This window comes from Trachinotus anak, unplaced genomic scaffold (assembly GCF_046630095.1).
Source record: "Trachinotus anak isolate AG129_WGS33_773 ecotype Australia unplaced genomic scaffold, CSIRO_AGI_Tana_v1 ptg000028l, whole genome shotgun sequence".
NCBI lineage: Eukaryota > Metazoa > Chordata > Actinopteri > Carangiformes > Carangidae > Trachinotus > Trachinotus anak.
Window position 1 is genome coordinate 13,763,307 of NW_027273879.1, and position 25,973 is coordinate 13,789,279.

The 25,973-nt window shown below is 40.7% G+C and overlaps 3 protein-coding genes across 18 annotated transcripts; 2 read left to right on the forward strand and 1 right to left on the reverse strand.

Annotated features, from left to right (window-relative positions):
• Positions 1-7,630: 7,630 nt before the first annotated feature.
• Positions 7,631-12,887, forward strand: LOC139611458 (syntaxin-1A-like). 16 transcript variants are annotated; one of them, XM_071466171.1, is made up of 10 exons: positions 8,310-8,385; positions 8,815-8,877; positions 8,972-9,071; positions 9,205-9,307; positions 9,602-9,676; positions 10,158-10,231; positions 10,465-10,573; positions 11,593-11,666; positions 11,813-11,950; positions 12,051-12,887. In XM_071466171.1, the coding sequence occupies exons 3-10, from the start codon at positions 9,036-9,038 to the stop codon at positions 12,255-12,257; spliced, it is 816 nt and encodes a 271-aa protein (XP_071322272.1). In that variant the 5' UTR covers positions 8,310-8,385; positions 8,815-8,877; positions 8,972-9,035; the 3' UTR covers positions 12,258-12,887. The 16 variants fall into 16 exon arrangements, with proteins under 16 accessions (XP_071322273.1, XP_071322257.1, XP_071322258.1 ...); XM_071466170.1 differs by lacking the exon at positions 8,310-8,385 and adding an exon at positions 8,389-8,436; XM_071466168.1 differs by lacking the exon at positions 8,310-8,385 and adding an exon at positions 8,406-8,536 and having other exon boundaries at positions 8,812-8,877.
• A 1,285-nt stretch (positions 12,888-14,172) lies between these two features.
• pgam2 (phosphoglycerate mutase 2 (muscle)) lies at positions 14,173-16,231 on the reverse strand. The gene is made up of 3 exons (XM_071466155.1): positions 15,729-16,231; positions 15,321-15,501; positions 14,173-14,671 (listed from the first exon to the last, which is right to left on the reverse strand). Exons 1-3 carry the CDS (start codon positions 16,143-16,145, stop codon positions 14,502-14,504), a joined length of 768 nt encoding a protein of 255 aa, XP_071322256.1. The 5' UTR covers positions 16,146-16,231; the 3' UTR covers positions 14,173-14,501.
• A 4,014-nt stretch (positions 16,232-20,245) lies between these two features.
• Positions 20,246-23,328, forward strand: nefla (neurofilament light chain a). Its single transcript, XM_071466716.1, has 4 exons — positions 20,246-21,379; positions 21,495-21,619; positions 22,118-22,548; positions 22,654-23,328. Exons 1-4 carry the CDS (start codon positions 20,339-20,341, stop codon positions 23,028-23,030), a joined length of 1,974 nt encoding a protein of 657 aa, XP_071322817.1. The 5' UTR covers positions 20,246-20,338; the 3' UTR covers positions 23,031-23,328.
• The last annotated feature ends 2,645 nt before the right edge of the window (positions 23,329-25,973 follow it).

A 25,973-nucleotide genomic window follows, 5' to 3' on the forward strand; every position in this document is an offset into this window, starting at 1 on the left:
CTATTCTAGACTGTCCCTTCAATTTCCCTCTGAAACGAAAATGAAAGCACAAAAATGTCTGCAGTTTTGCGCTAAAGATGAAATCATGAGCCATTTACATAAATGGTGCTGGCAGCTTGTTATAAAAGGTAATGAAACTGTGGAAGCCAGATTGCCTGAGAGAAAACATTGAATGTAAAAGCGGCTTTCAGTAACCAAGCCAACGCAGGCCAACATACCTTTCTGTAGTAATGTGTGCACCTTCTACAGTAGCTGCCAATAACACTTAAGAAAATATGATTAAATTAGTAGTAACAGGAGCAGTAGTAGTGCTCTCTGACCCAATATATGGTACCAGGCAGGCACTAATATTAATTTGAGGCTGCAACAAATGATTATTTTAATTACAGCTTCATCTGTTAATATATTTCAATTAACTGATAATTACTTTAGTCTATAAAAAATACAGGAAATTCAGAAAACTGACCATCACAACCAGTGAAATAGATGAAGAACAACAACCGTCATCTTTGTCTGACAGGTAAACATCAAGGCTGTTGATATCTGCCTTTGCCTTCCAGCGTGACCGGGAGACTCAGGCCAATGAAACATTTTACTGATTTATTTTTCTGCACACAGCACGTGACCATATAACTTGTAATCAGACTCTTTTGTAATTCACATCACATTCTGATAGAGTGAGGCCTTGTGAGGTGGCCTTCCTTTAGTAATTTAGACTGTATACCTCATTCAACAGGAAATGAGTAAGGACAAGACCTGAGACTTCATTGTGCATATTTTAAGGGCAGCTGGTTAGTGCAGGAAGTTATCTTACATCAGAAACTTCATGTGGAATACAAATCTTTTTTTTTCCGGCTGAATGAACTTTGCAGTCTCTGGATAAAACTGATCCTAAAATTGATTTTGGCTGAGTGAGTAGCAGTGCTTTATATTCAGCTTGAAGAGTTCTTCAGTTAAGTTGAGATGAACCTTGAGGAAACTTCATTATCACATTTGAGGGTTAGAAAAGGCAGGGAGGAGTGTCCCAGTTGTTGGTGGCTATCCATCTATGTATATGAGGTGATAGACTTGGCCTGGAGGAAAGAGAGAGCTGCTCCAGAGTCACTGTTATTTTAACTTAGGTGTCCAAGAACAAGAACTTCACGCTTGTATGTGTGTCTATCCAACCTCAATTTCCTGCGTGTCAGTGATTTTGTGCACCGCCGTGCATGCAATTTAATCCACAAAACACACAATTACAAGAGTGACAGAGAAGTTAATGAACAGTGTTGTGCTTCTGTGAAGGACTCCCAAGGGGAGATCTGTTAGGCATTAACGGCAATCAAATAGTTTTGTTTAATGTATGCCATCAAGTGATAATGGATGTGTGGTGAAATGTAGCGTGCTTATTACTGTCCAACACTGCATAAAGTGGTGGTCGTGGTTTCAATCAATGCGTCTATCAAACTTATAATACCTCACTTCAGGCCAATATCCTGTTTGATGATTGAACAGCGGGACATGGGGCAATGAAAGTGGAGATTTACTTGGAGATTTGCCTTTTGTCCAGTTTAATGAAAATCAAAGCCTCTCCTCTATTGCTCAAAGCGGCTATAATTAGTATTTTTATAATAACAGTACAACATGTGAAATGGGTCATTCATAGTACTACTCACTTTCAGCTCACTGTTTATCCTCACCACTCTCATACTGTCGCACAATGAGTAACAGTTTCTAACCAAAAAACTGTGAAAATCCACTGTGCACTACCACGGTGACTAGCTGGTGAACACAGTGGGCCATTTTAGCAACAAAAGAGCCAGATATTTCCCTGTTTGGGAGTTTAGAAGAGACCAGAAACAGAGCTAAAAGAGAGTCAAAAAATAGTTATTGTAGGTTTCAGTGACTGATAGTGTTGGGCAGTAATGCAACATATACTAACTATGTAATAGTTATGGGATGCAGTTTGAAATCCAGTATTTACATTATACTTTCTAATCAGTAACGCTCCAGTTTGGTGCAGGAGCTGGAGGCATGGGAAGACAAGAAGCATGAGAGGAGAAGTGCCACTCACTATAACACACAAGTCATATTTATAGTTGTGTCTTCTTAGCTGTCTTGCTAACGTTAGCCACTGGTGACCCGAGGAGTCACCTGGAGTCAGAGTTGGAGGGTGTGTTGACCTTGCAGCTTCAACAGGGCTAACGTTATTGTCACTATGTATCTCCAAAATGTTGACTGGCCACTTGTTAAACTATATATACCAAATTTAAGATATGAAGAGATATAAAACACAACATATTATATTTCTATATGTTTTAAATGAAGTGGCTTCACATAGTTGTAAAGGTTGTGGTGTTGTTTAATAATTACGTTAAGTAATTATTAAAGTGATGCAGTCTCAGGTAACTTGCCCAACACTGGTAACTGAGCATGTTTAAGAAAACAAAAATCTTTTAAAAGGCTTTGTTAAGTGAATGCTGCCTCAACATACATTACTGTGCATGACCAGAGAATCTACTGTGCCCAGTGTGTGCATGTAGACGGGTTGAAGTAATTAAAGAACTCTGTTCCGAAGACATATCTCCCTCTTCCTTCCTTCCCACATTCACCCCAAGATGCATTTCCTAAATTTTCTTCATCAGCGAAGCCAAGATTAAACTGTGTAATGACCTCTAAAGTAATTAATTAGTAGTGATTAATTACTGATTAAGAGTTAATTCATATATTCAAACAATATTTATAGTCAATTAACAAGCTCATATCTTGTGACAGATAACACTGTTTATAAAACATGAGTGACTGAGTACAACAGGAATAAAATGTTCATTAACTGTGCCATTTAGCAATTATATGTTATCCTGTTAACCTGTTGTCTGCTTAAAAAATATCAGATTTATTCATTTATTCTTGAACATAATTGAAAAGAATTACCTGACTTTCCTATGCTTTGTTATTTCATACTTAATTCATGGTATGATTTCTTTTTTTTCTGTGGAGAAGATCAAACTGCAAAGCAACATTTCATGTTTCTTCTTTTTCTCTGACATTTAATGATCACACAGAGAGAAATTGGCTATAAAGGAAGCAGATATATCCAATTCTCCACCCGAAATGCATTGCCACTGTAAAAGTTATGTTGCGTTTAGGGGCATGACGTGCTTTATCTGGACTGAGAACTGTTGCTCCCTTGACAGGACAAGTTCTCTGAAAGATGCTAGCAGCCATTTTGAGAAATATAGGAAGTCAGTAAGGGAGGCAGAAGTAGACAGAAGATAAAGTGGATAAAACATTAGCATTTATTACACCACATTATCGCAAACAACTGTGGAGTACCCTTGGCATGTCTGATTTATGATATTTACCGCTGGAAGACAGGCTGGACTTTTCCATTATACTGTACTGCCTTCCTGGAGGTGGTGCTATTGGATTGGCTCACTGCGGATCACCCTGGCAGTGTTGAGTGCTGTTCTCCACCCACTGAGCATTACATGATTACATCAGATCCAGCTTTTAATCATGAAAATGAAAAGACAATTAAGCTGGACTGCACTGAGCATAAACCTCTACCCCTGCCTGCGTGGTTAATTAGGTGGCTCATGTGTAGGGGCTTACACTCAGTTCACAGTTAACTCCTGCCATGAACAAAGCCACCACATGCAGTATGCCGTTTTCATAGATAATGAAATTTCTCATTTTAAAATAGTAAAAAGGTGGCAGGAGGTGGCAGCTGCAATAGGAGCCAAGGTGTGGATATATTAAATCACGTACGCTCACTTGTGTGTGTGTGTGTGTGTGTGTGTATGTGTGTGTGTGCTTACTATATTCATGGGGTCCAAAAACAGTTGTGTGGGGACCAAAGTGCTGGAGCCCACTAGTGTAAATGAAGGTTAAGACTTGGTTTGCAGAATTAGGTTTAGGTTAAGGGTTGGGGGTTGGCATTCAGTTGTGATGGTCAGGGTTAAGGTTAAGGTCAGGGTTAGGTAATGCATTATGTCAATGATGGGTCCCCACAAATATAGCAAAACAAGGATGTGTGCGTCTGTGTACATAAATCCCTATGGAGGCCTGTTTGAAGGATGGTGTAAATTATTCCATACGTCACAACCTGCCTACCTTGACTAACACATTTATTATCCCATAAATAATTCAAAATTACACTCACAACATTATAACGCCAGATGACAGTCATACCGTTTCCATGTATTTTAATTCTAGACATTTCTTCTCTGACAAGATTACACAGAGAGGTATGCGACACATGCTACAGCTGGACTTTCCCCCCACTGGTGTCCTACTGCTGCTTCGCTGGGGACTCATCATCAGCGATGTAGTGAAATTGCTTCCCAGCTGCCTGTCTGCCCACTCTGGGGTGTAGCCGTCCGCGAAATCACTGCTAAGCACTGCTGAGCCTGCCAGCAAGCATTCATTATTGATTTTCATTGAAAACTGTTAACATGAAAGAGTGTGGGCCTGCTCGCTGGCAGATCATGGCATCAAAACTACAAGGTATAGAGGAGTTAAACTCCCTCTGGGGCCAATGCTGGCTATGGTTAATAAAAGTATGGTGCTCATCATTCCTCCTCTGCTTGCTCAGATGGTGGACAACCACTCTGGTGACTGCGCTGATTCAGGGTGGTGCTACTAGACATTGTCTCTGCGAAGGAGTCCCACCAACCTCTGAATTACAATGGCATGTTACAACATCTTAAGCCCCATCACTCTTATCCCCTGGAACCATATTGTCATGGATGTAGAGGCTGGGACAAGAATGCTGGCAGCGAGAGCTGGCTGGTACATCTGTTTTAGCTTTAGTGTGAACTGGACAGACTGCTAATTAGTAATTAGCAGCTCATTATTGTCTGGAAAGGAGACTGGCCAAGAACAACATAATTACCTATGCGAGGCACTGTAGGTGTAGCCTGACCAGAGACTGTAGGGGAAAGTGTATAGTGGTCAATCATATAAAACCCATTTATGAGACTCCTTTGTTTATGTAATGTGTTCCTCCTACACCTTTTTACATTATGGGCAAAATGACTTTGTAGGATATCTTGTGTTCCACAGCATCACTATCACATTATAATAGCAATATAGCCTTCTACAATATTGCTATATGTCTCCTTTGCTGAGTCAGACACCATGAAGTAAACCACCCACAGATTTTTTACCAGTGGATGCTATGGATTCTATTTCCTCTGATCTATTGAAAGTGCACAAAATATTTCTGTTGTCAAGTTGATATTGGTTATTCATTATTAAATCTCTCAGAAAACCTGGCTCTAAGTCTCTTGAAGTATGCCGCAGTGCTGATTCAGATATGGATTATCATATGTAAAGGCCAAAGAGAAAGGAAAAAAATGCACTTTCCATCATCACACTTTAATGTTGAAGCTACCTCTAGTGGTAGGAATAAAGAGATGCATCAAATGACATCAAAGTCAAAACAGAATGAAATGTTATTCATATCAAAGTATATTAAAGCCTAGAGATATATACCAGAGAGGTTACATAGCCACAGAAAATAAGTATGTTTTTTGGGTCTATCTTAATAAATAATACTTGTATAAAACTAAAGAGAAGTCTGAACGCCTAGAACGGTGTAAAACCTCTCACTTAGAGGTTGAATGGTGGTGAGAATTTTCATATTTTCTACAGCAGGTAGTAACTATTGTACATATACTGCTGCAGCCTAAAAGGTACTGATACACTAAATTGGGGCTTTAAATAATTTTGTTTACATGTAATATTTTCTTATGGTTGCATGGTTGCATTGTTGGCACCTTTTATTTGGCTTTTAAAAATGGGCGGATAAACACAATGCATTCAAATTGTAAAATAATAAAACAGCTCCAATACAACTTTTGAGACATATTACTGCTTATTTAAATGACATCACTTTATTTACACCCATTTTATATTTTTAGGATGATACAAATGATTAAGAAATGAAGGACTGGCTGAACAGGTGTTCGATGGCAAGATTATTTTATGCCAGAAAGTCAGCAAACATCCTGCCGCACCCTGATAACTGTGAGGATCCATAGTTCTGGGATATTACAGTCAAAACGTGCAGCATTCATCTAGTTAAAATGAGACTGTTGTGTTTTGAAAATTACACCAAATCACATCAAATTCAAAATAAAAAGAAACAGAACCAAGTCTGTAGCATTTCTCTTGTAAAACTACTTAATAACCAAAGCCTGCTTTACTTGTGGTCTTTGATAAAACGATAGAAAACATCCTGTGTATTATACCATGCACCAAGAAACAGAGAAGCCCTTGAGCACCCACAAGTACTTGCTGCATTATTTATGAAAACTAACACTTCTGATTGGACACAGATGCATTTCGCTGTGTGCATGTGAAAAGACCACGCTGCAGGTCTCTGAAGGATCTGTTATTGATTTCATCTGAGGTGGCAGGTGCAGTGATCCTCCCGTGTCTCCAAGCACAGACTCATTTCCGGCTTTGTGGGGTGACGGAGGAAGACTCAGGCTGTGTGCAGTGACACGAGGCAAGTTGATCAGACATTATTACAGAAATGGATCCATTCACATCTGTTTATTCCAAAATTGATTGAGCTGATGCATCTGATTAAAATATCGTGCTTTTGGCCCACACGCTTCTGTAATAATGCAATTTTTGAAACCAGAAAGTTAGATTCACTTTGGGTAACCAATGAGTTACAGGCCAAGCACTAACAATAGTCACTATTATTATCGGTGCTTGCTAATTCATTTTACCAGCTACAGCTGTGTCCACCCTGCTGTGATAAAGGGTCTGTCAGATGTGTAGTGACGTAGAAGTGTAGAGGCATTAGTTTTAGCATTTAGAAAACAAAGCTGGTTGCTTTCATTTTCGTAGTATTTAATGGATTTTTTTTTTTTTTTTATGCAGGTGATTTTTTTAATGCAATGTAATGACTTTGAATTGGTCCTGGAAAATGTCTCACTCCTTGAACAATTCATCTCTTAACTACACTGGGAACCATTAGAGAAGGCAACAATTTATAATTATATCCGAGGAGCTTTTTAGCAGAGCTCACCATTTATACAAAGTTCATGAAAATAAGTTGCATAAGCCAACTTCATTGAGTACAATTCTGCTCTATGCAATATATTAATTTGAAGTGTGTGAGTCTGTATGTGCTTCATTAAAAAAAAAAAAAAAAGAAGAAATTTAAATGTATATACAGAACAAACACTTCCTCAGATCATTTAAGAGCACATCATATGTCAGAACATGCAGGCATCAAAGGTGCTATTAACCTGCACCTGTGCAAACTGAACTATAGTGGCCCTGAAATGTACCGGCGTTTTAAGGGCTGGGCTGGAATACTTGCAGCTGGACACTAATGCTGGTGTTCCTGTAGGCTAGGACAAGGAAAAGAGACACTAATACTGTATAGAGTACGAAAATTATTTTAATTCAGTGTCCTAATGAATATAGTTGTAAAAAAAAAATATCGTATGCACAAGGGAGCTTGTGAAAAGCAGAACACAACGATGAGGTTAATGAGGTTTTTGAATTAGTTTGGTTTTTCAGGGACACAGAACATAAAAGACTGAAAATGAGCCCAGAATTACAGCTTATTATACCCACAAAACTAAAGCCCGTTTTGTTGTGTAATACACATTAGCAGAAGCACAGGTGTTAGTGATTACTTTCCAAGTGTCCTAGCGAAGCAGCACGCATAAAAGCAGGACCCTAAAATTACAACAGCTAAATGGAAGTAAGCCATGTCTCATTTTGTTTTTCTCACACTTGTGGTTTTCCTACCGTCACATGTATATATGGCTGCTGTATGCGTTTTCCCAGCTTTACTCATATGTTTTTCTTGCCAAACGTTTGCGTGTATCACCCAATGAAATTAGCTGTCGACGCAGGTTAAAGTCCACACATGCGCTGATGGGTAACAGCCACGTCTACCTGGACTGCAGCTGGTCCGAATTTGCCCTGTCTTCAATACTTACAGCTCATTTCACTTAAATGAATATTAGATGATGCATGTTGCGTCGCGCTCTGCTGAAATCTACCCGACTTTTTATCATTTTAACAAAAAAAAAAAAAAAAAAAAAAAAAAAAAGTTTCACTCAGCTGGGGTTCTTGGCGGGTGGATGCAGTTGGTTTGCAGCGCCACCCTCAGGTAGGCTGTAACCTCACAAACTCGCAGCTTTCCAGACGTTTCCAGCACATTTAAAGCCACAAACGACGGCCACGGGAGGAAACCCCCTCCCCTCCTCACCCCTCACCCCCCACCCGCTTCACTTCTAACACAATGAACGGGTGTTTCGGTTCCCCCCTGCGCCGTGTGCATGCAGCTTTCACCCACAGGTGGAGGCCTGGCTCTTTGTCTCTCCGGGTCGGTGGCGCGCCTGCGTGCCCGCTCTCCTTATCGTACAGGTGCACTGAGCTCAGCCCCCCCCCCCCCCCCAGGAAACGCAGCACCTAGAGGTACAGCCTTATCGCTGATACCGAAAGTAACAGAAATATCCGTTGGAGGTTTTCATACTTCTCCTTTTTTGTTGTGGTAATGCGGGGCAGGCGGTAGAAAGTAAGTGTCCAACAACAGCTAGGCTTTGGAAGTTAACAGACTCCACCTCGGTCGCCTCAGCAGGAGAAAATGGCTCCAACATGCTGCTCATGTCTCTTATAGCAGCGGCGTATTAAACGGGTTTTGGTGTCGAATTCATTTCGTTTTTATTTCAAGTGTACAATATGAAAACCGCTGCTTAAAACGTAAGGGGCTGTTTCCTTTGAGCAACAGCTGGTGTTTGCAAGTACACTAATGAACTCCCTGTTTGTTTGTTTGTTTGTTTGTTTTTACAGCAGCAGTGGGATGATATGACGCATGCAACAGTTAGCAAAGTCAACATGGAGGATTTTTTCAAAACGGTAAACTTGCCACAGCTTACTTGAGTCGTGTCTTGTCTTATTTCCAGTAGCCTGATGTAAGTGTGTGTGTGTGTGTGTGTGTGCGCGCGCGTAGGTGGGGGAGGTGAAAAGCCTCATTGAAAAAATCTCCTGTGAAGCAGAGGAGGTGGAGAGGAGACATGGGGCTATTCTCTCCTCTCCAAACCAAGACAAGAGTAAGTACAGAGCGCCTGTACCACAGTTAAAGGTGCTATTTTTAGTTACAGTTGCCCCCATGACCATAACTAGTTTTCAAATGACAGGGAAGCAGAAATTTGATGTCTTCGCTAATGTGCTCGATGCTTTCAGAGATCCACCTTCAGGGCGCACAACACTGAAAAGACAAACAGAGCAACAGAAACACGAAGGCTTCGACAAACACACCTGTGTCTGTTTGTAGACAGGGCAACAGGTATTCAATAGGTTAATGAACAGAATAAGGTTAATTAGAAATAATGCATAGAAAAAGATAAACTAAATGTTACAGAGAACCATGTCACAAAAAGGCTGGCTTAGTACAGAGGACATTGACAAAGCTTCCATTATTATAATATTAAACTTGTTAAATCCATTAATTAGACAAAAGCACAATACATACAAAAGCGAACCATTCTTTAAATGATAGTCGTCTTTGATTCTAAATTATTCCTTTTTATTCCTAATTTATTCCATTGCCTGTGAAGTGAATTTATTATGTCGTTCTTAGGAAATAAAGAGAAGCTGGAGCTGCTGAACAGTGAGATCAAGAAGAACGCAAACTTGGTCCGAGCCAAGTTAAAATGTGAGTGGAGATAAGTGTCTGAGTGATTGCAGTGTGCTTTTGTGCAGTACATATTGATTTGTCTCATACTGGGTCTGTGACAGAACACAATTAGTGCAGATGCAACAGTGTTTCATACCACAGTCCACAGTTATTATTGATATGTGGCTGTGCACCATCAGTGTTTGTGACAGTGAGGAGGAACTGTACGGCACATCACACTTCCTCAATTTCTGAGTCTGTATAGCTCGTAACGCAAGATTTCACTTGCAAATGGATAGAAACAGACGGCTACTGCACTCGACTCTACTGCTGGTCATCACAGTCATAGACCAACAAAATGGTTCACCTGATACTGTGATTGAAGAAAAGAACGTACTTTCACTTAACTGTCATTAGCAAACTTTAATTAATCAAGATCTTTTTCCATTACGTAGTGTGGGGTGCTTTTGAGTTTTAACTGAGGTTTTAACGTGGTCTTCTCTTGTGGTCTTTGTTTCAGCAATGCAGAAAAACTTGCCTGTGGAGGAGAATGGTAGAAGTGCCTCAGTAATCCAGCGTATAGAGAAGAACCAGGTTTGTGATTATTTGATTATGTGTAATGAGCCAGATGCACGAAGATGGTGAAGTCTTTATTTTATGTAATAACATCCCTCAAAAAAACAAAAAATCCTGGAAAACCAAAGGTGATTACTTCAGAATGGCCTTTATGCATCTGAATCACTACCGACAAAGGTCTATCTACAAAATATTAAAATGGATTCCATTTAATTTCTTGCTCAATAATCTATTGCCTCCCTTTCAACCAGCACTCACACCTGACTCGGTGGTTTGCTGAGGTCATGCGGGGCTACCACAAGGCACAGATATCCTTCAGAGAGAAATGCAAGGCACAAATTCAGAGACAACTGGAGATTGGTGAGTTGGCAAAAACAAAATGGAACCAAAACATAAATGTTTTGTCTGCCTAACTGGAACAAACTGCACTTGTTCGCTCCTAGTAAGAAAATTTATGGTGGTGTGGATGTGAATACCAGTGTAGGTGTGTCTCTACTAAGAGCTGTGCAGATAGTGAGCAATGGTGTTATGTTTTAGTGGTGATTTTATTTCTTCCCATATACTTAATTAGTACAAGTGAGAAACTCAGCATTAAATTTAATTACAGTATCTATCTTTAACTACTCTTAGCCCATCAGGGTTTTAGGATCCTTGGTATCTATTTCATAGCTTACTACTAAACCCACTTGTCAAATTTGAGATTATAGGCAACATGCAATGTATTAAGAAGGGAGTATGTTTATAACTTGTGTTTTTTTTTTTTTTTTTTTTCCTGTATGTTGCCTAGAGTCTTGGTCTGCTATATTTAAAAGAGTGCAGGTTGGTCTAAAACAAAGTATCATTTAAATTCAGAAGAGATACACAGCTGTTACACCATGTTCATGTATCTTTTGAAAATTCCCTCTCTGCTGTGGGGCCTTTCATGCAGGGGTGTTGTGTGTGTACTCTCTCCAAGTATTTTCTTTTCCTCAGCTATTTGATTCATATAAATAGATTATGGGAGCATTTTCAGATTAAACAACTTGTTGTAGTTTACACCAACGGTATTTGTTAATGCTCAGGTTTATTATTAATTGATTTTGGTTTGGAGAAAGTGGCATAGCTGTAAAGAAGAATAGAGGTGTAATTATGCCATCATGTGGTCAACATTCAAAAATGCATGTTATTTTGTGCTCTCTGTGCCTTGGTTTCGCACATTTACAAAAACAACACAAAGGGCTGTCATTAGTGACGTCTGTCAGTGGAAATGTCACTGCCACAGTCACCGGATATTTTTCCTTTTCATAACAATGTTTTTGAGGAGACTGTTAAACCAACCTGTACACCCTGCGCATTTGGCTGAAAATCTTTTTTTAACTCAACTTTTTTGTTGATTTCAGTGGATAAAGTGACAACAGATGAAGAGCTGGAGGAGATGCTGCACCGTGACAATCTTGCCATCTTCATATCTGATGTTGGTGAAATTTACTTGGCCACAAATAAAACTACTGTAGTTCTGTTTTTGTTGTAAATCACTTAGATATTACTTCTGTGGACATTAAAGATTATTATTATTATTATTATTATTATTATTATTATTTATTTTTATTTTTTTCACAGATCAACTCTGATGCTCAGATTTCAAGTGAGGCTTTGAGTGAGATTGAATCTCGTCATCAGGATATTATCTGCCTTGAGTCCAGTATCAAAGAGCTGCATGAGATATTTGCTGACACTGCCATGCTATTGGAGATTCAGGTAAGACAGTTCCCTTATTTGGAAATGTTTCATGGCAATGAACATAAAGGAATATACTTCATGAGAAAACAATCTCAGTTACGTTTTTTTCTTCTCTCAGGGGGAGCTGATCAATAACATAGAAAAGAATGTTACAAGTGCTGCAGAGTATGTTTGTGTGTCCAAAGCAGAAACCCAGAAAGCAGTCACATACAAGAAAAATCCGTCCAAGATAGCATCTCTGCCAAGCTTCCTCAAACCCTTCAAGAGGCAGACTGCTGCTAAAAGTGCAACTGATCAAAACACTTCAGACTTAAACCATGACTGAGCCCCTGAACCTGTTTGAACATTGACTGCACCAAACTTCCTGCTCAACATCAAAGCCTGCAGCCGATGAAAGACACTTTCATCTGATTACAGTACACTGCCAGTCTGCCACCTCAGACGCCTTCTTTCTAAGGGATAATGAGGAAGCTGTTATTTTTAACTTTAATCGTGACTTTGAATTTGAACTGCTGTAATAATGACCTGGCAAATGAAAGAGCCAAGGCTGTGGACAAGCCTTGCAAGCCAGCATTGGGATCACTACCTGTGGACTGCTAATAGGACAAATGTAGCAGAGGATACTATCATAGAACCACAAAAACCAACATAATTTTAACTCCCAGTCCTTGCCTTCAGATATTTCCATTACAATAATTAAACAATTAAAAACAGTCTTTTCATACACACATTCACACTTAGCTGGTGTTCTTCTTTGTGACCAGTAGGTGGCATGACAACATCAGATGTAAATCTCAATCATGATTACTTTTTCTCTGAAGTCCTGCCAGTGTTTTTGTCTGATACTTTTGTTTTACTAATTCAGTGTAATGTGATGTCATGTTAGAAAGTAAAGTCATTTGTTGTGATAGACAGTAAGACTAAGACAATCCTAAATTAAATCTGTTGTACGTGGTGAATTTGTCTGTTTGTTACTGGTGTTTCAATTTTAAAGTGAAAGCAGGGTTAGACAGAACTGCAGTGACTACACATACCTGAATCCATCATCAGCAGTGCAGAAGTCTTTTACCTGTGGCATACATGGTTTATGCTTTTTATAACTTTTCATTTAACACCATCATCAGGTTAAATTTTAATTTGTCTTTGGACAAATCACATTCTTTATTAGTTATGGTTAGCATGCTAACATGCTTAACCAAGATTGTGAGTATTGTAATCATTACAAAACACAAGCCTCACAAATCAATTAGCATAACTATTAGTCTTGTGTCTAGCTTTGTTCCTAAAGGTTGTGGGCTAACACCTGAAAATAACTAACTAAATGTCCACAACAAAACAGTATGCTTGTAAGGTCATCTGACACATTTGACTCCTTCAAGTACTAAGAATCCATTTTTAAAATGTCTTTGACATTGATATATATACACATGACTAATTCAAAGAAAAACCAATATAAAGAATCTAAAACGGTATTTGGCTACTAAGCCACCAGAACTGTTTCGGTCTGGAATTCTAAGGGATCCAAATCAACCTTTGATGTTAAACTGGGAGGGGATATGGTGAATGGAAATGTAATAGCAAATAAAATACATTGTCTGCTCACCATCCTATTCAGTGACCCGTAATGTCCCGTAGATTTGACATAGAGACCACTTCTGACAGGGCATAAATGTTTCTTGATGAAATAAAGGTAATCACTCAGAATAGCTTGTATTGATTTACAGTGATGCTTCCTCTTAGGGGACAAGTGGAGCCAAACATGGCCAGGAAAATACCACCTTGTATTCAAGTATTCAATACTGTATGTATTCATTAGCATCCTCCACTCTAATCTGTCATCCATCTGTTGGTCCAATTAGGAAATTGATTGGCTGTTAGTAACATTCATATGTCTATGATATGTATCTGCTTAAAATGATTCTTTGTCTTTGTGTTTCTCAATCTAATCTATGGACAGAAACTCAAACAAGCCTTTTCCTGCATCATGGGAATGCTGCCAGATGAACCCATTGACTTATCTCTCAGACTGTGTATCTCTCTCCCTCTCTCTTTCCCCTCCTCCTCCCACTCTCTCTACTCCCTGGATAAGATTTCACAGCACCTTTGCACTTTGCTGAAACCACTGATTTCCGAATGGGAAAATCGAAGAAGAATAGGAGTAAGACAGAGGTATGACAGAGTAATACTAAGAAAGAAAGAGACACAAGAAGATAAAGAGAAAAATTGAACAGACACAGGCCTACATAAAAATATGGTTTCTTTATTGGTTGTGCCAGGGTGGTGGAGCCCTCAAAATAGGGCTTGATCACAATTTAAAAGGGCTGAGTGATGTGTGGCTGCATAAAATGTGAGGCCAGGCTCTCTGCTTGGATTGACAGGTTATCCCTTTGTCTGTCATTTAAACAAACAAGGCTAATGTGCTGAAAATGGCCCGACTCCAAAAGAACCATTAAAGGTTTCCCCAGTTGGAATGGACTACAAGGATGCATAAATGGATAGGACGAAAGGTTGAAGGACAAAGGGGGAACAGTCTCTTTTTCTGCCTCCTCATGGAGCCTCCAGAGCAGGTTTACTTCTTGGCTTTACCCTGAGCAGCCACAGCCTCCATGGCCTTCTTCACAGTTTCTTCATCACCAAGGAAAGACATGGGCTTAACGGGCTTCAGGTTTGCATCCAGCTCATACACAATTGGGATTCCTGTGGGCAGGTTCAGCTCCATGATGGCTGCATCAGACATACCTAGAGAGACAGGCAGATCAGCAGACAGGACAGAGCGAATGTAATTGATACAATGTGAAAGTGTCTGGAGCCTAGCTAGGCATACAGGAAGGACACTGGTCTTACATAATAAAAGCTTTCAGCGGGGCAGGTTCCCTTTCTGATTGTATTTTAAGTTATTTTGGTTGCAGCAATTTGTAACATATAAGAAACTTGATCTACTTCTGTCTCTCATCCCCAGCCTTGACAGCTATCATTCGTGTCTGACATTTACTTTTGACCTTGAGGCGCTCTGGCTGTATAACTACCTTATCCATGTCTGGCCACTTCTTGAAAAAGTACAACCTTTCTACATAAAGGTCGTGACTGTAACGGGAACCAGGCTCATGACCCTCTCCCCTGTCCCTGAGCTGTAGTGTGAGAGTCCCTGCATGCTATTTTTACACACTGTAATCCACAACTGTCTGTGTGTGTGTGTGTCTCTGACTGATTACCTAGGTCTTGGCCTTGTATGCAAATGTGATTAAATCTATTTTCAAACTGAAACTTGTTAATTTAATAGTGCAATTTTGTGGTGTCGGACTTAATGCCCACATCCACATCTACCTATCACTGCAGCACTTTCTTCTTCATTGTCTTTTGTTGTCCACCTGCAGACTGCAATGCTCACCCTCTAAGTGCTTGACGATGCCACGGAGGCTGTTGCCGTGGGCAGCGATGATAACGTTCTTGCCAGCTTTGATTTCAGGAGCAATGACGTCGTTCCAGAAAGGCAGGGCACGGGCGATGGTGTCCTTCAGTGACTCACATGTGGGCAGCTCACCGGGCTTCAGGCCCTTGTAGCGGCGGGACTGGAGGTAGTAAGAACAGCAGGAGTTAGTTTACTCCCACAACAATTGACAGAAGTTACATAACTGATAACACTGCTGAGTGAAGGTTGGTGCTCTTCAAAATGAATTTATTTGATTAGTTTTAATTGGTTGGAACTGCTCTTTAGGAAATGATTAATTACTGGTAAAAATCCTGTTAATGTATTGCTTCCTCTAAATTAGTCATTTCCTTTACTTTCACTTCTCACCTCACTGATGATTTTGTGGTAAGGATGGTCCTTGTCCATGGGTGGAGGTGGGATGTCGAATGAACGACGCCAGATCTTCACCTGCTCCTCGCCGTGCTTTTCAGCTGTCTCGGCCTTGTTGAGACCAGTGAGGCCTCCGTAGTGGCGCTCATTCAGGCGCCAGGTACGGATCACAGGCAGCCACATCTGGTCTGTGCCCTCCATGATGGTCCACAGAGTCTTGACGGCACGCTTCAGCACAGAGGTGTAGCACACATCAAACTTGAGGCCTGCTTCCTTGATAGCTTTGGCACCACGCTTGGCCTCCTCCACACCCTTCTCACTGAGGTCAGCATCAAACCAGCCGCAGAAGCGGTTCTCTTGGTTCCAGGCACTCTCGCCGTGGCGGACAATAACCAAACGATGCACGGCAGTCATGCTTACAGTGTCTCTCTGGGTTTCCCTTATACCAAACACAGTACCCTCAGCCCTTCTAAGCTGTGCACACACACTGGCTGACAACAGTGAGCCCAGGCCAGCATACCACACTCTTTTTATAGCAGCCTGGATAGTGGCAGTGCATAGCAGACAGGCCTCCTTTACTTTCCACCTGTAAGAGGCATTCATGCACTGATGGACATGCAGGAACAGCCAATAGAACCAGACCTCTGGTGTGCTGGTGGGACATGTGGTGGCTGGGAAGGCCAGAGGTCAGATATTAAGCCAAAATAGCAACATGACTTTTAAACTGAGATCTGTGGAACAAAAGTGTAAAGATCAGAGTTGGCTGCAAAAAGGCACCTCACTCTCAGATGAACGCCTTCATCACTGAGAGAGAAACTGCAGGTCACTGCACTGTAAAGAGGTCATATTTTTAGTAAACATTACCCATGTTCACGGGGCAGCTGTTATGTGGAATAACAAAGACATTGTGGTTCCTACAGGTCCACTCAGTTACGCGACTGCGGGAGGGGAAAATCCACGGGCAACATGTTGCCAAAGCACAGCTGAATTAACAGCTGCGTATAGTACACACTCATCTGCTTTCTCTTACTGTACATGAAGCTGCCAGTGCCAGCAACTATCACCACAGCTGCTGCTACTTCTGCTACTACTGTTACCACTACAAATAATAATCAATGTTAATACCATTTCAGTAAAAAAATAAGAACAGGGTATAGCTGGAGAAACAGAGAAAAAGGAGGATACAAATGTTAAAGAGAATGATCCTAAAGCCGCCCCATCCCGGTTAATAAAGGCCTAACCTGTTCCAACCCGAGAAAAAAAATCATATCTTAGCAAATCACCATGAAATCTCTATGTTATCTTTAAAATAGGACATATGGAGGAATTTCTAGTGTTATTTCTGTCCATCACCTCTAGGAGTTGCTCTAGTATCAGCGACAAAAATCAGTTTTACATGCACCATGCAACATTTCATTCTGTAGTCAGTAAGACTGAGCGAACCATGACATTTTATCTCATAAACTTTTTTTATGAGATAAAAACACCTGATAAATAAATCCAGAGGTTTTAGCGAGTAAAATGTTAGTTGTATGTTGTTCTGGACGCCCTGTATCATGTTATTACTCTTAGCAGTTGTATATATGGTACAGGTATATACTACAAATCAGAAGCTCGCAGTTCCCTGTCTCAGTATCACTACAGCAAATTACTATAAATAATAATTCAAGTTATTGTGAGTCTTGTTTTGAGAAAAGTCCAGTGTTCCATCCTTCTGGAAACATTACATCCCTCTGAGACATATAATCCAAATATTCCGCAGTATCCTTCATGAAATCTGATGTGGGGAAGCAGAGGTGCCGTGAAACTTACAGGACAGAGATAAAAGTGCTGACAAAGCTTGGAAACTAAGCCCCAGAGCCAGAGCTGAGCTGTCAAGCAAAGTCAAAGTCTATTGCCTCTTCCAATCAAATTATGTTCCAGATAGTATAAATACAATAAATAGCCCGCAAATATGATACTAATGGAACTCCAGGCCTGATCATATCACCTGCATCATATGATGATGAAGAGGGGATGGGTTATTGTATTGTGCAAAGCAGGGATCTAACACCGCTGCCCTATCAGTGACTGGCCCACTCTGATATATAACAGTAAATAAATGTTGGCATGTCAATTTATTATGAGCTCTGCCACTTTATGGAGCCTTTTAGTCTGTTTTTGATGGTTGTTTTGGTTTTATGGTACATTTCCTATATTATACTGTACTGCGTGCTACCTGCCCAGCAACAAACAGCAGAGAGCCAAAGTTATGCAGTGGCATGGGACCATACTATAGTCAAACATCTAGCAGCTTAAGAGCTGAGAGTCAGTGTAGACCAAAACAAAGCTTAAATAAGTGAATATTGAGCTTGCAGTCACCAAATGCCCAGAAACACAAGTCATAGTGAGTGCTAATCTTGTTCTGTGTTTGGTGGTGGTTGTGTATCTGTATATGTTGTGGTGTGTTTTTTTTCCTGCCCCTTAGCCCCAAATATAGATGAATGCATCTTTAAAATCATGATAAATACTTTTCATAATAAAGTGACATAATCTCACCATTATCACCACCAAGGGAACAACTGTTGATTGTCCTCTGAGGTTGGAATATTGTTGTTGCACATTACAAAGTTGTTTTTCTTTGGTGTGTGATGCTGTCATCAGTTTACCCTTGATACTGGAAGTTACTAGAAATGTTAACAGTAATAATTTGATACTTAGGCTGAGCTTTTATGTTAACTTCAGAGGGAGAGCGAGCAACAACATCGTAATTAGCACTTTAAGTGAATTAATTTGTTTGGGAGGAGAAATTAATTGTGCTGCTTTCTGTTACAGTTCCCCAGGTCCTGTAAGCATCTTATCTGCCAAAAATCGCCCCGGTGCAGATTGTCAGACTGCTGTTAGGGTGGGAAAAAGCGTACACAGGAGAGATTGTGTGATCACCACTGTTACGATGACTCAGCCTGCAGCAGAGTCCGTGCAGCTCCTACTGAAGGTCCCACCTCCCACTGCCTGCCTCACTTCTGTTTGGGCACAGCGTCGTCTGTAAGTAGTGAGGGCCTTTGCTGCATAGGCAAATTACTGGACCGGATCATGCATACACACACACACACACACACACACACACACACACACACACACACAAACACATACACATACACACAGACATTGCTGCAAAACACTGCAATACATGGTGCTCAAAAGCAAGATGAATCACCCAAGATAAACCTCACTGAGCCTCTGCTTACTGTACCTGCACAGATACACACACACACCCCCACCAGTCACACAAGAAAAGAAAATACATGTCAGCAACTGTGTGTAATTGACCTGCCGGGGAAACTGTGCTGCAGATGAGAGGGACTGTTTGTCTTTTATGGCATTAAAAGAACAACCTGACAAAAAGCTAAAATGGCTTTTCTTTTACTTTCTTTCCAAAAATGTATTAATCTCTTTTTTGAATAAAGGTATAATATGAACTGTTCCTGCTTTGAACATTAATTATAATTCTTCTCTCCCATGTCAAACCATAAGGACCACATTATACACTTGTATTTAATAAATAGTGTAAATATCTTGTGACACTGCAACAATGTTCTCAATACATAAATGTTTTCATTCACGCAAAAGAAACATGTCACACAAAATTACTGCAGGATTCAAGGCATGTAGAGACCAGTCACTTTTATTTCTACTCATTTTGGTGAATTCAGATAATATATGCCTTTAATTTTCCACACGGTCCTGGTGCAGAGTCAAAAGACCAAGTAATTAAAACAATACAGTTATGATATTTCTACTAATTGTTTTTCAACTTCGGTTACACGGGTTTGCCTGCTGTTTACTTCAACATGTCACCTATCACATTCTGTTTGGGTGGGATTTTATCATTGCAGGTCTTTTGAGGTCATGACTGTAGTTCTGCTCTTCTACCAGAAGGAGAGATGCTGTGTCACGGTTGTAAAATCAGGACACCCCCTCCCTCTCTCTCTCCCTCTCTCTCCTGCAGTCAGGGTGGCACAACAAGTATGTTTCAGCCATGTTTTTGCTCTATGTAATATATGGAACTTAAAAAATGCATCAGAATCTATTTGCAGTACTGCTGTGTTTAAGGTCAGATCAAGGTCAGGGTTCAGGTTCGATGTTAAAACTGGTGATGTGCTATATCTATTGTTTTGTATGCATTTATGTTTTTGTTGCACTGTTACTAACTGTGATAAATCTGTTTTACAAATCTATATTATTTAGAAACTCAGCTTGGTTGAACATTACTGTCAATGCCAAAGTCAGGACAAGACAAACAGGAGTATCTAGCTTTATAACTTTATAACATGTCATTTTGCTACTTCTTCCTTGCTCTCTAAATCTTTAACCCCCACTTATTTCCCTCCAAAATTTATTCCCATGGTCTCATTTCTTGCTGTTGCAGTGTAAGCCTATCGAGCCTGCATCGTCAGAGTTTGGGGAAAGCGCTTGCGTCAGAGCTCTCTGTCCTACTATAAAAGCCCAGGCTGCTGCAGCAGCAAGCAGTCGAGGCTTAAACCTGAGCCCTTCATACATCTCCACACACACACATACACACACACACAGAGGAGAGGGAGAGCAGCCAGTCCTCCCAACACTCAGCCATGAGTAGCATCGGATATGACCCCTACTATTCCACCTCGTCATATAGACGCTGGTATGTCGAAGCTCCCCCTCGTGTGGTGACCAGAGGGAGAACCCACTCCGCCTACTCCTCCCATGCCTCCCCACTGTCCTCATCCCGTCTGCAGTACTCTTCTCCCGGCCGAGTGCTGCTCTCCTCCTCCTTACCGGCCTCTTCCCTGGAGCTGGAGCTTAGCCAGGCTGCCCAGATCAGCTCAGAATTTCGTGCTGTACGCACCCAAGAGCGCAGCCAACTGCAGGACCTCAACGACCGCTTTGCTGGCTTCATTGAGAGAGTGCGTGATCTGGAGCAGCAGAACCGTGCTCTGGAGGCAGAGCTGCTGTTGCTAAGGCAGAGGCACACTGAGCCGTCCCGTCTGAGAGCACTGTATGAGCAAGAGACCCGCTCCCTGAGAGCAGCTATAGACGAGGCAAGGGCAGAACAACAGGCTGTTCTGGGCCAGAGAGAGCGACTGGAACAAACCCTGAGCGCCTTGCAGGGTCGATATGAAGAGGAGGTGCTGGCTCGTGAAGAGGCCGAGGGCAGGCTGATGGAGGCCCGTCGTGAGGCTGACCAGGCTGCCTTAGCTAAGGCTGAGCTGGAGAAGAGTGTTGAAACTCTGCTGGAGGAGCTTGCCTTCCTCAAGAGGATTCATGAAGGTGAGGTGGCCGAGCTTCAGGCCCAAGTCCAGCTGGGCGTCCAGGTTGCTGTAGAGTCTGAGGCCGCCACTCCGGATCTCTCTGGGGCCCTCAGGGATATCCGGTCCCAGTATGAGAGGCTGGCAGCAAGGAACATGCAGGCAGCTGAGGAGTGGTTCAGAGGGAAGGTGGGCTCCCTGACTGAAACTGTGGCCCAGCGCAGTGACGCCGTGAGAAGCTCCAAGGACGAAGCAGGAGAGTACCGACGCCAGCTCCAGGCCCGGCTACTGGAGATTGATGCCTGCAGAGGCCTCAATGAGTCCCTGGAGAAACAGCTGCATGAGATGGAGGAGAAGCAGAGTGCTGAGATAGCTGCTATGCAGGTCAGTAGCCTTATATTATACTATGATGTGTGTGTTTGATTGAGCTTTAAAACTCTTATTTAAGGTTTACATTTCTTCACTTTGCATGTTAAATGTCCTTGTGTCCTTTATTCAGAACCACATTGCAGAGTTGGAGGGCGAGCTGAGGGGCACCAAACAGGAAATGGCACGCTACCTGAAGGAGTACCAGGATCTTCTGAATGTCAAGATGGCACTGGACATTGAGATTGCTGCTTACAGGTAAGAACTCTCCAGTGGGATCAGAGATCAGACTGGATTTCTAAAATTCAAAGAATCAGAGGCATCAAAAAGGTCTTATTAGTTTTAATTTCAGCCTGTTAAAGTGGTGCATAAATCCCTAAATATGAGGAAACATGAGTTTTAGATTAATTTAGAAGTTATTCATAAGGTCATTTAAGGTGAAAATGTTCAACATTTAAGTAAAAGAGTGCATTTGCAAATTCAAACAAAGCCAGTATTGGTCATTTTTACTTTTATGTGGATTGATTGGTATAATGTATGGCAAAACTAAAGGTATGATTGATTTATGTTGATGTTAAGATTCTTAGGAAAGAAAAGTCAAAAATACCAGGCCACTTTTATTTTGGTAAACACATTCTGGGATAAAACCCTATTCAGTGTTTGGTGTAAATAAATGGCCACTAACAGACAAATTTAAAAGGTACACTTCCTTTCTGCTGCACTGTTCATCACCTTTCTTCTCACCCACCTGTACAGGAAGCTGCTGGAAGGGGAGGAGTCTCGCTTCAGTGTTGGAGTGGGTGGGGGAGTGTCTTCTTTGTACAGCCACAGTTTGTCAGCGCCCTCCTTTGCCCGGCCCGTCTTCTCCAGCCTGAGCTCTGGCACCTCCTACCTGGTGACATCACGCCTGCTCAGCTCCAGTGTCAGCACCACTGAGGGGATCATCTCTGCCAGCCACGCCCACCAAGCAGAGGCCAGCCCACCCGCAGAGGAGGAGGAGGCAGCTGAGGAGGAGGAGGTAAAGGAGGAGGAAGAGGCAGAGAAGGAAGAAGAGGGAGGAGAGGAGACGGAGGAGACAAAGGAGGAAGAGGAGAAGGAGGAGGAAGAAGGAGAAGAGGAGGAAGGAGATAAGGAGAAAGATGAAGAGGAGGCTAAGGAAGGAGATGAAGAGGCTAAGGGGGAAGAGGGTTAGTCAATCTTTTTTAATCAATTTAAATTTTTGCTGTAATTGCTCAAATAAACATTATTTAGTAATTAATAAAACAATTAATAAAAGTCTTCTATTGAAACAGGTGGTGATGAGGAGGAGCAAAAGGAAGAGGTGACAGAGGCTGCTGAAGATAAGGAGGAGGAAGAGGAAAAAGGAGGAGAGGAGACTGAAGTCAAACAAGAAGCACAAGAGGAGGAAAAAACAGAAGAAGCTGATGACAAAGAGGAAGCAAAAGAAGAAGAGAAGGAAGAAGCAAAAGAAGAAGAGAAGGAAGAAGCAAAAAAGAGCGAAGAGAAAGAAGATAAAGTTGATGCCAAGAAAGAAGACAAAGCAGAGGACAAAGATGACAAAGCTGCTCCAAAAACAGATGACAAAGCCGATGCCAAAAAGGAGAAGGATGAAGAAAAAGTGGCCAAACCTGAAGCTGCAGAAGAAAAGAGCACAAAGGATAAGAAGTAAGCCAGCAGCCTCAGCGACCTTCAATCAAGACTGGCCACATAAAGACCACAGCTCGATAACCAGTAGAGGCATCAACGCTAAACTCTCCAATCTGCTTGTTAACACGGTGCTCAAGAAAACAGTCTAATGCCATTTACAGCAACAAATCAAGGTTAACTGCTTGCCAATATCCAAAGTAGTCCATAACGGTTTGCTTGCACACTTCCTAATGTGAGAGTGTAATACAGTATGTCTACTTGCTGAGGGCAAAAGTGAGTGTGTGAGTTTCTGGTGGTTAAATAAACACGTCTTAAAGCCATGTGTGTCCTTGTTTTTGAGTATGATAAAGCATAGACAAGTCTTGATTTGATGTCCACAACTGACAAGCAGATAAAGAACTCAGTTTCACGGTGTAGCTTTTGTGAGAGCTTGCAAGCCTTGAGAAACCTGATGCTCTATCTCAGCAGTGGCGTTTGAGATGTCTGAATTACTTCTGCCATTTGCAAACCGTGAGTGACTTTCCTGTCACATCTGTTAGAGATACTGCTATCCCAGTGTTTATTGTATAGCCTATTACAATAGGTTCTGCTGTATTTCAAGGTTTGGTTTCAACATTAAAAGTAAGACTCAATAACCATCGTACAAATGAAAAACAGAATTCATAAGCCGTAAAATAATTACTCCATTCAATACACTAGAGGGCTGTGCTGCTATAAGCTCATTTGTTCTGGTGTGCCTTGTAGCTTAAGCTGGCCAATGCTAGTTAGCTATCTAGTGTTAGCAAACTTAAGATACACTTAATTATGGCACTTATGTATTTGTGGTATTGTTCAGCTACATTTTAGCATGTCACGGTGGCTTTATCACAAAAATAAAACACCAATTAAACACACTGTAGCCCTCCTACCAGGATTTATGTTTGTTGTTTCCTGCTTCTCAGATTAGACATAGAAATATGTAAATACTCAATCATTTCTTAATAACTTGAACTAAAAAAAAAAGTGACATGTTTTAAAACAAGTGACTTTAGAATCGAATTGTGTCTTTTCAGCTAATGCCTATAGAGGGCGCTGCTGTTCAGCAAACGTTATGGTCTCCACCGATTGAGCACTGCGCTCCTTTAACATCGTCTCAAAATCATCGAAGAGGAACAAGATATAACTTTTTTTAGTTCATGGATACTTGTTCCTTCTCAAAACCAGGCACCTACATTACCCACAATGCAACTTGATAGTGGACGGCTAGGTCTGAAATTCAGGTGTATTCATCCTCTTGCCTCAAGCCAAGAGGAAGGAAGGTCACTTCTTTGTAACTCCACACCCCCAGATTTTGTTAATTTTTAGACATATGTCTACACCCGTTTGTCAGACTCCATGCAGCTCCCTCTGGAGGTTTCTTTTTTTTTCTTTTTTTTTTTTTTTTTTTTTTTTGCATCTGTAGTAACTAGTTCCCCCGAGGTGTAAAATTAGTGAATATTGGTGGCATTCCCAGCTAAATGATATTTGTTCCTTATATCAAAGCGTGCATGTGTGACTATTGTATGAGCGGCCATTGTGGCTACAAGTGGCAATGATAGGACAATGTTGAAGCACAAATGTTTCAACGCAAATGACCTGACAGCGTCAGTAAGTCTGCATATATTTGCTAACATTAGCCACCATAAGCTACTAGTCATACCACACAAAGTAAAGCTAGCAGTAATGATTGAGTATTGAATTGAGCAAGTGTGTGTTTTACTGCTTAAGAATTAAACTCTTTATTTTGAAGAGAAAGATGTTTTATTACATAGTATACTCTTACTTTGAAAGTAACATGAAGGAAAGGTGGGATAGAAGACAGTCCAATTATCATCCACGATTTGTGGGGCTTGATTTCAACCATAAAACAAGTATTGAAACTTAAACTACTCACCTTTTGAGTGCCAGGTGTCAGGCTACCATAAAAACATCCTTTTGTAGTTAATGTATATAAATGAAATGAGAATTATCAGATGAAGGCACATAGTCATGCAGTCATTACTTGCATGTTCTTACAAGTTAAAATAAATTATGATGATAATCTTTGCAAAAATGTGAAATTGTGGTCAGTTTTCATTATATATTAATCATTATGTATTATATTATTTCATTAACAAGTGAAATATAAAGATTGGAACCCACTGATATGATAATCTTGATTTAAAATTACCCTTGACAAGGCGCAAATTCCCAAGTTTTGCAATTGCTTCAGTTGCACTTTGCTCTTTGAGATTAACAGTTTACCTTCTATAATCCTCTCTTTAGACAATGATGTAGTGCTATTTGTTTGCAGTCTGCCTCTCAGTGATAAAATCTTTATCTGTCTCCAGCTTTAAGTTGCTGCTGACAAAAAAACAAAAACAAAACAAAGGCATATTTAAAACCTCTTGGCAATCTAGTTCAGTAGCACATTAATCACATCTAAAGCTGAAAGAAATATCTTTCAGCAATATATAAACAGATAAGAAGAGAAATAAATCTTTGCCATCCTTTCAGCATGGTCAATCAAATCTTATCACACTGGTTTCTCCAAAATTATATATTCGCTAAAAATTCCATTAAAAATGATTCATGGTATTTAATCAAAGGAAATATGAGAACTTTCTAAATTAGATTAAATAAAGTTAGATTCCTTGGTTGATAACTTTAGTTTTACAATTAAGAGGTTTGGCAAGATTGTCAGGTTTTGAGCTGCTCTTGATGATAATTACTCCAAATTATTATACTTTTTTTTCTGGCTATAAATCTGAGGAAAAACACATTAATGTGGCCGCTAGAACTTCCTCTGTTTAACTGTGAAACTGAGGATTAGATATAAAGGTTCATCTGTGGGGAGAAGGCTAGAGAAAACTGCTTTTTGTTACATACATCATGTATTTTTTTTTTTTTTATATCACAACATTTAATATTCATTAGCAGCTGTCTCCACAGTGGTATCAGTAATTAT